This window comes from Balaenoptera physalus (assembly GCF_965194825.1).
Source record: "Balaenoptera physalus genome assembly, chromosome: X".
NCBI classification, from domain to species: Eukaryota; Metazoa; Chordata; class Mammalia; order Artiodactyla; family Balaenopteridae; genus Balaenoptera; species Balaenoptera physalus.
This window is the reverse complement of record NC_138903.1, coordinates 109459522-109473613: the sequence shown is the minus strand read 5'-3', so window position 1 is coordinate 109473613 and position 14092 is coordinate 109459522. Positions and strand designations below refer to the sequence as shown.

Here is a 14092-nt window from a genome sequence, read left to right as displayed (position 1 = left end):
ATGTAAACTTGGCTTTGAATATACCCACCATTTTGGGGGGCAATCAATTTAAGCTTCCCTTCAATTTCGTATACAATCATGGGATTTTAGAGCTGGAAGAGCTCTTTGAGATAATCTACTCTCCTTTTATATTTAAGTAAACTAGAGGCCCCGAGAGAGGGAAGATGATGTACCTTAGGCCACTATTCCAGGTATTCTTCTGAAAGACAGAGTGGAATAGTGATCAAGAGCGTGGCCTTTGGAGACAGATTGTATGAATTGAAATCTCAGCTCTCCTGCTTACTAGCTGTGTGACCTTGGGCAAGTCACCTAACTGTTCTGTTCCTTGGTTTTCTTTATAAAATGGGTATAAAAGTAGTACCTACCTCATAGGGTGCTATAAGAATGAAAAGAGGTAATATATGTAAAGCATTTACAACAGTGTCTGGTAGGCCTGATACCTGATAACTGCTGTGAGTTAGCTGCTGCTGGGGCAGCTGCTGCTTTTGTTGTGATAATCCTGCCATTCCAAGGCCAGTGATTTCCCCATACCAGATTGTCTCTCTATAGCCTTATGTGACTAAAGAAATAAACATAAAACCTCCTTGGGTCTCCTCTGAAGTCACCTTGGAGTTTATCTTGTTAGCAAGTAGAAAGTGGAAAACACAAGGGTAAACCACAGGTGGTGACATTTGAATTTATACTATGTGATCTATCTGAATGGATCTTCTGCAGTAGCAAAGATAATTGACTTCTTTGTTTTTTACTCTGTTACATTAGCAGCATGCGCTTGCCTACCCAATTGCTTTTTTTTTTTAAACTTTGGGTTTATTTATTTATTTATGGCTGTGTTGGGTCTTCGTTTCTGTGCGAGGGCTTTCTCTAGTTGCGGCAAGTGGGGGCCACTCTTCATCGCGGTGCGCGGCCCTCTCATTATCGCGGCCTCTCTTGTTGCGGAGCACAGGCTCCAGACGTGAAGGCTCAGTAATTGTGGCTCACGGGCCTAGTTGCTCCGCGGCATGTGGGATCTTCCCAGACCAGGGCTTGAACCCTTGTCCCCTGCATTGGCAGGCAGATTCTCAACCACTGCGCCACCAGGGAAGCCCCCACAATTGCTTTTTTAAAAAAAGTTTATCATTATCAAAATAATGGAGAAATAAAGAATTATTTTGATGTGAATTGCATTATATGTACCTTTGGTTTTTCTACTAGTTGATAATGTCATCATCATGTCTAAATGACATTGGCTTGTCAGTGGACCTCCAGGCACTGAATGAAAAAGTCAATTAAGCAGATATGAGCCTATTCTTTACCTTAGTATTTAGAACAGCATCTTTTCAGAATTATTGTGCTTTCAAACTTCGTTACATTTAAAATATTAATCTCTTTCTTAATGTTTTACCACTTTTTTATTTTCAAAAGGTGAACTAGTTTTGAGTAGCGTCAAGCTCTGTCTCTCAAGACCTTGGTAAATCTCACAGTTATATACTTTCACAGCTCTAGGCACACAATTATGTATGCCTCCGTATCATGTGTCTAAACAGAGCTGGAGTATATCTTCTGCCACCTCTGTCCACTGACATAGATTTTAACATAAGAAATTGTGGTTGAGGGTCAGGGAACAGGGAAAGATTATTTTCTCTTGGTTTTTACCAATTTGTGGTGTAAGATTGTTTCCAAGGGACACTCAATGATTATAGCTGTGAATAACTGTGATTAGAACTTCAAGAATGGTTCAGAATGGCCATAGGAATCTCTCTCTCTCTCATCTCATTTTCATGTTGCAAGTACACATACTGAGGGAAAGAAGAATGTCTAGATTTCCATACATAAAAATACAGGTGATTTTAACATAATAAATCATAGTAACCAAAACACAACGTTAGGCATTAGAAGTGAGATGTTCTTCATTTTTAAATTTAACTTGTCAGGTTCGAGTGGTGTAAATTTATAACCAGCTGAGTCTTAAGAGGGAGCATTATTTTGGCCGTACCTCTGCTATGTTAATCCCAAGCAGAGTGAACCAAAGATTTTACTGAAAGAGCAAGTGAGAGATCGGAAGTGTGCTTTAGAAAATAAAATAATATCTATTTATCTCCTTATTATAACATTTTATCAAGCATGTTATTGTTATTTTTAATTATAAGGTCCTTGATTGATATTTTTGCATTATCAATGACCTTATGTGGAAAATAGCTCTCCGCCTCTGCTCAGTAAACTTTCAGTCTTTAATGAACAAAGAACTGTATGTGTTGGTTAAAATGAAGTGAAGTGAATTTTATTGATGCCTCCTTTTCTGGGTGAAAGTCCAATCTTCAGCTGCAACAGTGCATCTCGGGAAGTCTGCTATTGGTACATTTCTCACTTTGCAGTGTTTGTAGCTAAGTCAAGGCCTAAAATCCAGGCAACTGTTTACTTTCTGAAGAATATGCTATGGGAACCTAAGAAGAAAGATTAAAATTGGCTTTAGATGCTCAATGGAATTTCAGTGGTTGTGGTGATGGTGTTGGTGATGAACAAATAAGCAGTCCTTTCCCAATATCTTCATCTTTGGTGCTCAGACATTACTTTGTCTTTTTTTTTGAGTCATTTCATTCTGCTTTGTAGTAGAGTTATTTATTTATCACTTATATTACATAACAACTGTGAGTTCCTTGGGGGCAGAGACTATGGCCTATTCATTTCTATATTCTCTCTGGCCCCTCTTGTGAGTCTTGGCAATGGTTTATTCATTTCATTTAACAGGTATTGATCAAATGTCTACTATATGCAAGGCACTGTGCTCATTTGGGGGATATAGGAATGAACAGAACAGATAAAAATATCTACCTTCATAGAGGTTGCATTTTAGAGGGGAGAGACAGGTGGCAGACAATAAACAAATAAAATATACAGTATATCATTTAGTGACAAGTGATATGAAAGGCAGGAAGGAGGATGAGAAATGACACTTTTCAGTGGTTTACAGTGAGAGGTTGCAAAGGCCCTGAGGTGGAATCGTGCCTGGTATTTTTGGAAACAGCAAGAAGGCTAATACATCTAGAGTGCGTGAGATGGGGGAAATATCAGAGGATGAGTTTGGAGACGTTAGGGGAGGGAGAGGTGGACATTGTAGGGGTCCACCTAGGTCACTGTAAGGATTTCAGCTTTTATTTTAAAGGAAATAGGGTGCCATTGCTACTTTTGAGCCAAGAAGAGACATGATATGACTTAGATTTAAAAGCTTCATTCTGACTGGAGCGTGGGGAACGTGCTATAAGGGATTGATGGTGTAAGCAGCAGATCAATTAGGAGGCTCTTGCAATAATCCTGTGTGGTAGTGGGGAAGTGGAGAGACGTTGTTGGATTCTGCATATTTTTCAAAGGTAACACCTACAGGATGAACTGATGGATTGCATGTGGGATGTGAAGGACAGGAATCAAGGATGACTTCAAGTAGTGTGGCCTGAGCAAACAGAAGAATGAAGTTGCCATTTACCAAGGTGGAGAAGACTATGAAAGGAGCAGTTTTGGGAAGGGAAGCAGTTTTGAACATAGTAAGTTTGAGATACCTTTTAAATATCCAAGTAGAGACATTGAGTAAGCAGTTGGATATTCAAGTCTATGGCTCAGGGGAGGGACCTATGCTGGAGCTACAGATTGGGGGACTGTGAGTGTATAGTCAGTATGTGAAGCCATGAGATGGCATGAGCTTAGATTATTGTCGAATCGTCAGTATATATTCATTTATAATACTTTATCTGCTTTCTCTCCAAGGATGCTCAACTCTGCTGTCAGTTCAACCAAGCTAGGTGTCTCCGTGGGCCACTTAATGGAATTTGTAGATTCAGGAGTTAAATAGTTTTTACTATGTATGTGCCTAGAGTAGTGCTAAGTGGTATGGGGGACATAAAGAGGAATAAGACTCAGAGTCTGCCTTCAAGGACCTGGTTAGGGAACTAAGACTTCAACTAGTGAAACTTTGCTCATACTACGAAGCATTATGTACCATTGAATGCATATCAGTCAATCGATAAGCTTTATTGAGTGATTTCAGTGTTCTTTTTGCTGTACATGCAATAGAAATTCCAAAAAGTGAGATACTGTACATGATAAAGGAGCCACTATCTAGATGCCTGATGATTTCTTTGACAATGCATATGGTGAAGAGCTGAAGAAAAATAAGGGAGTCATTTTCACTGCAAAATAAAATCGTGGCATTATTTGGTTTCAAGCTAGGTTTCTTTAACATTGTATGAAAGGACCAAGTTGCAGAGTTGCAACAGCGGATGAAAATGATGATAAAATAATGCAGAGAATGAAAATAAGAACATTTTGACAGGACTTTAAACTTTTCAGAAGACTTTGACATCTCAGGTGGCGTTTGATCTTCTCAAACCACTCTGTGCTAAGTAAGGTGGATAATGCCTCTATGGGTCTTAAGAGCCTTAGTGGCTCCTAGCTCAGCATTCTGTGGGGAAGGGGGGTTCTTTCAGTGATTTATCATGAAGTGTTAAATCTCTATTTCTAAACCCAATTTAGATCCTGCTGTTCCTACACCAGTATACTCACCAGAAGTGTTGTTTATATCCTCTCGGTACTATGAAGAACAAAAATTTACCACCACCTAACTCATTAAGAATGCTCTGCAAGCCTGAGGCGCAGAAGCCACAGTATGAACACATAGAGCTCAGTCCCCCTTAAGGACACTTTATTTCATGAGCCTCTCTAACTCAGAATCATTCTCTTCCTCAGAGCCCCTTTCTTAAATGCAATATTAAACCAGAGGCAAGTATGTGTTTTTTTCTGAATGTAGTTCTCTTACCAGTTTTCATTTCAGATGTAGGATGTGCTGGGTTAATATTTGTACTTCTGGCCACTTTCAAATCTTACAATATTTTTTTAATCTGACGACAGACTTTAACATTAAAAAGATGCACACACCATAGAACAACGCTGTCCTTTATTTGCCTTCCAATACAAATATTTTTGAAGGCTGACTCTCTTTCACCTTGTATTTTCTAATACTGCTACCTCCAACTTAATCCTAACTGCTTGACAAGGTATGCGTGTAACACAGTGTTATTATTGCCTCCGGCTAGCTTCATGTCATCTAGTTTGTTTTTTGCTCCCCTCCTTTGACAGTATTATCAGGACCAATTGTGAATCGGCCAGATGCATTTTCTCGCAAAAGGACAAATCTAAGACGGCTTGTGTTTTTCCCTCTTTCTTTCAGGACTGCTTACATTAAAGGAGTTCCTTTTTTCATGAAACTGAGCTTGCTTAATCAGAGATGGAGCAAACAGACTGCAAACCCTATCAGCCTCTGCCAAAAGTCAAGCATGAAATGGACCTAGCTTATACTAGTTCTTCCGATGAGAGTGAAGATGGAAGAAAACCAAGACAGACATACAACTCCAGAGAAACTCTGCATGAGTATAACCAAGAGCTGAGGATGAATTACAATAGCCAGAGTAGGAAGAGGAAAGAAGTAGAGAAATCTACTCAAGGTATGTTTTTATTGGATTTTTATAGCTAATATTATTTCTCATTAGGGAATGCTTGTATGCATAAACTTAAGTTTCAAAAACAAATTTGCTGATGTTAACTGGTTAATAATTCGCGCTACTTACATACGCTTAGAGCATCTGTTTCATATGCCAATCCAGCTGAGGTTGTCGGATTGTGCATGAATTTGGATGCAACAATCCTCTTATCAGAGCATTCAAAGTTTGTCTAATCCTACAAATAGCCATTTACAGACTGAAGGATAAATAATTTATAGTAAGATGAAAAGTAAACAGCTAAGTGCTTTTCAAGCCATTGCCTATATGGGACAAAAGTCTCAAATAAATATTTGGCATCTAAAAGAGCTTTAAAAAGGTTAGTGGGGACTACCAAGCAGAGGTCCAGAAAGTTTGTCCACAGAATGCTGAAACCTTGTGCAACACAGTCCTAAGAGAAGGTAAGAATCGGTTGGAACCCTTCCTACCACAGCCATAATGTGGGACATATCCTTTGGACAGCCTTGGTTTTTCAATTATGGATTGACAAGACAGTTTCTAATAAATAGAAAACAGGGGTAGATAGAAATATTATTTCCTTATTTCTTTTCAATTGATAGATATGCGGTATTAGACTATTTTAACTACACAGGGAAAAAAAAGATACTGACATTGGCACAGGTTATTTTTTTTAAAAAGAATAAGTCTGTGTTGAGATTTTTAAAAAATTAATTTGTTTATCTAGATCAGTGGTTCTCAAAGCATGGACCCCGGACCAGCATCACCCACAGACTTGTTAGCGATGCAAATTCTCGGGGACCACAGATCATGTAAAGTGTGGTTATTACAAATGAAAATTGCTGTATTCTAATTAGTATTGGAATCTTACGTTAGAAAATCTTTAAATGGAGCCAAAGATTTAAGATATTCATACCAACATTTAGATATACACTAAATGTTTATATTAACTATGTTACTCATTTTTTAGCTCTTAACATACTTGCTAAAGGTCTTACATCTGTCTTTTCAAGTAATTCGTTTTAATCTTCCCTATTTATTCAGCTAAAGACTGAAACTTTGTTATGAGTAATTTTATTCTTCTGCGTAACTGGAAATTGGAAAATATCTTCTTATGGGAATTTTTCTGGGGGTGTTCTATTATGCTTTAAGAAAAGTGTAGTTACCATTCAAATATTTCTCTATAAGTTTGTCTTTACAGAATATGAACTTACAATGGTGAGTTGTGGATTATGGAATTGGAGTGTAGAGTACTTGACTTAATAATGTTGTGAATTTAAATAAGAATGTATTTCTGGTGACAGTTTGTTCTAAAAGTATAAGCAATTTTATATAAAGTCAATATAAAGAGCTAGCCAGCCTCGGATTTTGTCTCTCTGCATTGTGATCAAAATGAATTTTGCGACGAGATAAGTTTGTCTTTAAAGATGTCATCCTAATTTCCTTTTAATAACCTATTATTACTCAATACGTTTATTTTTTAACATCTTTATTGGAATATAATTGCTTTACAATGTTGTGTTAGTTGCTGCTGTATAACAAAGTGAATCAGCTATATGTATACATATATCCCCATTTCTCCTCCCTCTTGTGTCTCCCTCCCACCCTCCCTATCCCACCCCTCTAGATGGACACAAAGCACCGAGCTGATCTCCCTGTGCTATGCGGCTGCTTCCCACTAGCTATCTATTTTACATTTGGTAGTGTATATATGTCCATGCCACACTCTCACTTTGTCCCAGCTTATCCTTCCCCCTCACCGTGTCCTCAAGTCCATTCTATACATCTGCGTCTTTATTCCTGTCCTGCCCCTAGGTTCTTCAGAACCATTTTTTTTTTTTTAGATTCCATATATATGTGTTAGCATACGGTATTCGTTTTTCTCTTTCTGACTTACTTCACTCTGTATGACAGACTCTAGGTCCATCCACCTCACTACAGATAATTCAATTTCGTTTCTTTTTATGGCTGAGTAATATTCCATTGTACGTATGTGCCACATCTTCTTTTTTTTATTTTTTAACTTATTTTTATTTTTTTAAAGTATTTATTTATTTATTTATGGCTGTGTTGGGTCTTACTTTCTGTGTGAGGGCTTTCTCTAGTTGTGGCAAGCGGGGGCCACTCTTCATCGCGGTGCACGGGCCTCTCGCTATCGCGGCCTCTCTTGTTGCAGAGCACAGGCTCCAGACGCACAGGCTCAGTAATTGTGGCTCTCGGGGCCAGCTGCTCCGTGGCACGTGGGATCTTCCCAGACTAGGGCTCGAACCCGTGTCCCCTGCATTGGCAGGCAGATTCTCAACCACTGCGCCACCAAGGAAGCCCTGTGCCACATCTTCTTTATCCATTCATCTGTTGCTGGACACTTAGGTTGCTTCCATGTCCTGGCTATTGTAAATAAGGTTGCAATGAACATTGTGATACATGACTCTTTTTGAATTATGGTTTTCTCAGGGTATATGCCCAGTAGTGGGATTGCTGGGTCATATGGTAGTTCTATTTTGAGTTTTTTAAGGAACCTCCATACTGTTCTCCATAGTGGCTGTATCAATTTACATTCCCACCAACACGGCAAGAGGGTTCCCTTTTCTCCACACCCTCTCCAGCATTTATTGTTTATAGATATTTCAATGATGGCCATTCTGAGTGGTGTGAGGTGATACCTCATTGTACTTTTGATTTGCATTTCTCTAATGATTAATGATGTTGAGCATCTTTTCATGTGTCTGTTGGCAATCTGTATATCTTCTTTGGAGAAATGTCTATTTAGGTCTTCTGCCCATTTTTGGATTGGGTTGTTTGTTTTTTTGATATTGAGCTGCATGAGCTGTGTGTAAATTTTGGAGATTAATCCTTTGTCAGTTGCTTCATTTGCAAATATTTTCTCCCATTCTGGGGGTTGTCTTTTCATCTTGTTTATGGTTTCCTCTGCTGTGTAAAAGCTTTGAAGTTTCATTAGGTCCCATTTGTTTATTTTAGTTTTTACTTCCATTTCTCTAGGAGGTGGGTCAAAAAGGATCTTGCTGTGATTTATGTCATAGAGTGTTCTGCCTCTGTTTTCCTCTAAGAGTTTGATAGTGTCTGGCCTTACATTTAGGTCTTTAATCCATTTTGAGATTATTTTTGTGTATGGTGTTAGGGAGTGTTCTAATTTCATTCTTTTACATGTAGCTGTCCAGTTTTCCCAGCACCACTTATTGAAGAGGCTGTCTTTTCCTCATTGTATATTCTTGCCTCCTTTATCAAAGGTAATATGACCATAAGTGCATGGGTTTATCTCTGGGCTTTCTATCCTGTTCCATTGATCTCTATTTCTGTTTTTGTGCCAGTACCATACTGTCTTGATTACTGTAGCTTTGTAGTATAGTCTGACATCAAGGAGCCTGATTCCTCCAGCTCCGTTTTTCTTTCTCAAGATTGCTTTGGCTATTTGGGGTCTTTTGTGTTTCCATACAAATTGTGAAATTTTTTCTTCTAGTTCTGTGAAAAATGCCAGTGGTAGTTTGATAGCGATTGCACTGAATCTGTAGATTGCTTTGGGTAGTATAGTCATTTTCACATTATTGATTCTTCCAATCCTAGAACATAGTATATCTCTCCATCTGTTGGTATCATTTTTAATTTCTTTGATCAGTGTCTTATAGTTTTCTGCATACAGGTCTTTTGTCTCCTTAGGTAGGTTTATTCCTAGGTATTTTATTCTGTTTGTTACAGTTGAAAATGGGAGTGTTTCCTTAATTTCTCTTTCAGATTTTTCCTCATTAGTGTATAGGAATGCAAGAGATTTCTGTGCATTAATTCTGTATCCTGCGACTTCACCAAATTCATTGATTACCTCTACTAGCTTTCTGGTAGCATCTTTAGGATTCTCTATGTATAGTATCATGTCATCTGCCAACAGTGACAGTTTTACTTCTTCTTTTCTGATTTGGATTCCTTTTATTTCTTTTTCTTCTCTGATTGCTGTGGCTAAAACTTCCAAAACTATGTTGAATAATAGTGGTCAGAGTGGACAACCTTGTCTTATTCCTGATCTTAGTGGAAATGGTTTCAGTTTTTCACCATTGAGAATGATGTTGGCTGTGGGTTTGTCATATATGGCCTTTATTATGTTGAGGTGAGTTCCCTCTATGCCTACTTTCTGGAGGGTTTTTATCATAAATGGGTGTTGAATTTTGTTGAAAGCTTTTTCTGCATGTATTGAGATGATCATATGATTTTTATCCTTCCTTTTGGTAATATAGTTTATCACATTGATTGATTTGGATATATTGAAGAATCCTTGCATTCCTGAGATAAACCCCACTTGATCATGGTGTATGATCCTTTTAATGTGCTGTTGGCTTCTGTTTGCTAGTAGTTTGTTGAGGATTTTTGCATCTATTTTCATCAGTGATATTTGCCTCTAGTTTTCTTTTTTGGTGACATCTTTGTCTGGTTTTGGTATCACGGTGTTGGTGGCCTCGTAGAGTGAGTTTGGGAGTGTTCCTCCCTCTGCTATATTTTGGAAGAGTTTGGGAAGGATAGGTGTTAGCTCTTCTCTAAATGTTTGATAGAATTCGCCTGTGAAGCCATCTGGTCCTGGGCTTTTGTTTGTTGGAAGATTTTAAATCGCAGTTTCAATTTCAGTGCTTGTCATTGGTCTGTTTATATTTTCTATTTCTTCCTGGTCCAGTCTTGGAAGGCTGTACTTTTCTAAGAGTTTGTCCATTTCTTCCAGGTTGTCCATTATATTGGCATATAGTTACTTGTACTAATCCCTCATGATCCTTTGTATTTCTGCAGTGTCAGTTGTTACTTCTCCGTTTTCATTTCTAATTCTGTTGATTTGAGTCTTCTCCCTTTTTTTCTTGATGAGTCTGGCTAGTGGTTTATTGTGTTCTCAAAGAAATAGCTTTTAGTTTTATTGATCTTTGCTATTGTTTCCTTCATTTCTTTTTCATTTATTTCTGATCTGATCTTTATGATTTCTTTCCTTCTGTGAACTTTGGGGTTTTTTTGTTCTTCTTTCTCTAATTGCTTTAGGTGTAAGGTTAGGTTGTTTATTTGAGATTTTCTTGTTTCTTGAGGTAGGATTGTATTGCTATAAACTTCCCTCTTAGAACTGCTTTTGCTGCATCCCATAGGTTTTGGGTCATTGTGTTTTCATTGTCATTTGTTTCTAGGTATCTTTTGATTTCCTCTTTGATTTCTTCAATGATCTCTTGGTTATTTAGTAGCATATTGTTTAGCCTCCATGTGTTTTTATTTTTTACAGTTTTTTTCCTGTAATTGTCATCTAGTCTCATAACCTTGTGGTTGGAAAAGATACTTGATATGATTTCAATTTTCTTAAATTTACCAAGGCTTGATTTGTGACCCAAGATATGATGTATCCTGGAGAGTGTTCCGTGAGCACTTGAGAAGAAAGTGTATTCTGTTGTTTGTGGATGGAATGTCCTATAAATCTCAATTACATCCAACTTGTTTAATGTATCATTTAAATCTTGTCTTTCATTATTTATTTTCATTTTGGATGATCTGTCCATTGGTGAAAGTGGGGTGTTAAAGTCCCCTACTATGATTGTGTTACTATCGATTTCCCCTTTTATGGCTGTAAGCATTTGTCTTATGTATTGAGGTGCTCCTATGTTGGGTGCAAAAATATTTACAATTGTTATATCTTCTTCTTGGATTGGTCCCTTGATCATTATGTAGTGTCCTTCTTTGTCTCTTATAATAGTCTTTATTTTAAAGTCTATTTTGTCTGATATGAGAATTGCTACTCCAGCTTTCTTTTGATTTCCATTTGCATGGAATATCTTTTTCCATCCCCTCACTTTCAGTCTGTATATGTCCCTAGGTCTGAAGTGGGTTTCTTATAGACAGCATATATATGGGTGTTGTTTCTGTATCCATTCAGCCAGTCTATGTCTTTTCGTTGGAGCATTTAATCCATTTACATTTAAGGTAGTTATCGACATGTATGTTCCTATTACCATTGTCTTAATTGTTTTGAGTTTGTTTTTGTAGGTCTTTTCCTTCTCTTGTGTTTCCTGCCTAGAGAAATTCGTTTAGCATTTGCTGTAAAGGTAGTTTGGTGGTGCTGAATTCTCTTAGCTTTTGCTTGTCTGTAATGGTTTAAATTTCTCCATCAAATCTAAATGAGATCCTTGCTGGGTAGAGTAATCTTAGTTGTAGGTTTTTCCCTTTCATCTCTTTAAATATATCCTGACACTCCCTTCTGGCTTGCAGAGTTTCTGCTGAAAGATCAGCTGTTAACCCTATGGGGATTCCCTTGTATGTTATTTGTTGTTTTTCCCTTGCTGCTTTTAATATTTTTTCTATGTATTTAATTTTTGATAGTTTGATTAATATTTGTCTTGGCATGTTTCTCCTTGGATTTATCCTGTATGGGACTCTCTGCACTTCCTGGACTTGATTGACTGTTTCCTTTCCCATATTAGGGAAGTTTTCAACTATAATCTCTTCCAATATTTTCTCAGTCCCTTTCTTTTTCTCTTCTTCTTCTGGGACCCCTACAATTCGAATGTTGGTGCGTTTAATGTTGTCTCAGAGGTCTCTGAGATAGTCCTCAGTTCTTTTCATTCTTTGTTCCTTTTTCTGTTCTGTGGTAGTTATTTCCACTACTTTATCTTCCAGGTCATTTATCCGTTCTTCTGCCTTAGTTATTCTGCTATTGATTCCTTCTAGAGAATTTTTAATTTCGTTTATTATGTTGTTCATCATTGTTTGTTTGCTCTTTAGTTCTTCTAGGTCCTTGTTAAACGTTTCTTGTATTTTCTCCATTCTATTTCCAAGATTTTGATATGTTTACTGTCATTACTCTGAATTCTTTTTCAGGTAGACTGCCTGTTTCTTCTTCATTTGTTTGTTCTGGTGGGTTTTTATTTTGCTCCTTCATCTGCTGTGTATTTCTCTGTCTTCTCATTTTGCTTAACTTACTGTGTTTGGGGGTCTCCTTTTCACAGGCTGCAGGTTCGTAGTTCCCATAGTTTTTGATGTCTGCCCCCAGTGGGTAAGTTTGGTTCAGTGAGTTGTGTAGCCTTCCTGGTAGAGGGCACTTATGCCTGTGTTCTGGTGGATGAGGCTGGATCTTGTCTTTCTGGTGGGCAGGACCACTTCTGGTGGTGTTTTTTGAGGTGTCTGTGACCTTAGTATGATTTTAGGCAGCCTCTCTGCTAATGGGTGTGGTTGTGTTCCTATCTTGCTAGTTGTTTGGCATGGGGTGTCCAGCACTGGTGCTTGTTGGTCGTTGAGTGGAGCTGGGTCTTAGCGTTGAGACAGAGATCTTTGGGAGAGCTCTCGCTGACTGATATTACGTGGGGCCAGGAGGTCTCTCGTGCTCCACTGTCCTGAACTCAGCTCTCCCACCTCAGAGGCTTAGGCCTGGCACCTGGGTGGAGCACCAAGACCGTGTCAGCCACATGGCTCAGAAGAAAAGGGAGAAAAAAAGAAGAAAGAAAGAAAAAAATAAAATAAAATAATTAAAATTAAAAAAATTATTAAAACTTAAAAAAAGTTTAAAAAGTAATAAAGAGAAGAGAGCAACCAAACGAATAATCAAATCCACCAATGATAACAAGCGCTAAAAACTATACTAAGATAGACAAAAAAATCAGAAACTAGTCAGTCGCATACAGCTAACCCCATGTCTACAGTTGCTCCCAAAATCCACCGCCTCAATTTTGGGATGATTCGTTGTCTATTCAGGTATTCCACAGATGCAGGGTGCATCAAGTTGATTGTGGAGATTTAATCCGCTGCTCCTGAGGCTGCTGGGAGAGATTTCCCTTTCTCTTCTTTGTTCACACAGCTCCTGGGGTTCAACTTTGGATTTGGCCCCGCCTTTGCATGTAAGTTGCCCTCTGGGGTCTGTTCTTCGCCTAGCCAGGAGGGGGTTAAAGGAGTGGCTGATTCAGGGGCTCTGACTCACTCAGGCTGGGGGTAGGGAGGGGTATGGAATGTGGGGCAAGCCTGCGGCGGCAGAGGCCAGCGGGACATTGCACTAGCCTGAGGCGCGCCGTGTGTTCTCCCGGGGAAGTTGTCCCTGGATCACGGGACCCTGGCAGTGGCGGGCTGCACAGGCTCCCGGGAGGGGAGGTGTGGATAGTGACCTGGGCTTGCACACAGGCTTCTTGGTGGTGTCAGCAGCAGCCTTAGCGTCTCATGCCCGTCTCTGGTGCCCATGCTGATAGCCGCGGCTTGCGCCCATCTCTGGATCTTGTTTAGGCAGTGCTCTGAATCCCCTCTCCTCGCGCACCAGGAAACAATGGTCTCTTGCCTCTTAGGCAGGTCCAGACTTTTTCCCGGACTCCCTCCCAGCTAGCTGTGGCGCACTAGCCCCCTTCAGGCTGTGTTCACACAGCCAACCCCAGACCTCTCCCTGGGATCTGATCTCCGAAACCCGAGCCTCAGCTCCCAGCCCCCGCCTGCCCCGGCGGGTGAGCAGACAAGCCTCTCGGGCCGGTGAGTGCTGGTCGGCACCGCTCCTCTGTGCGGGAATCTCTCCGCTTTGCCCTCCGCACCCCTGTGGCTGCGCTCTCCTCCGTGGCTCTGAAGCTTCCCCCCTGCCCACCCCCCATCTCCGCCAGTGAAGGGGCTTCCTAGTG

General features: G+C 39.4%; 1 protein-coding gene across 1 annotated transcript in view; it reads left to right on the top strand.

The window, feature by feature from the left end:
- Positions 1-231: 231 nt before the first annotated feature.
- Positions 232-14092, top strand: part of TENM1 (teneurin transmembrane protein 1) — a 569033-nt gene continuing 555172 nt past the window's right edge. Inside the window, exon 1 of the mRNA XM_082446781.1 lies at positions 232-5468. Coding sequence (XP_082302907.1) covers positions 5252-5468 — 217 coding nt within the window. The 5' untranslated portion in view covers positions 232-5251. The remainder of the gene's footprint in view (positions 5469-14092) is intronic.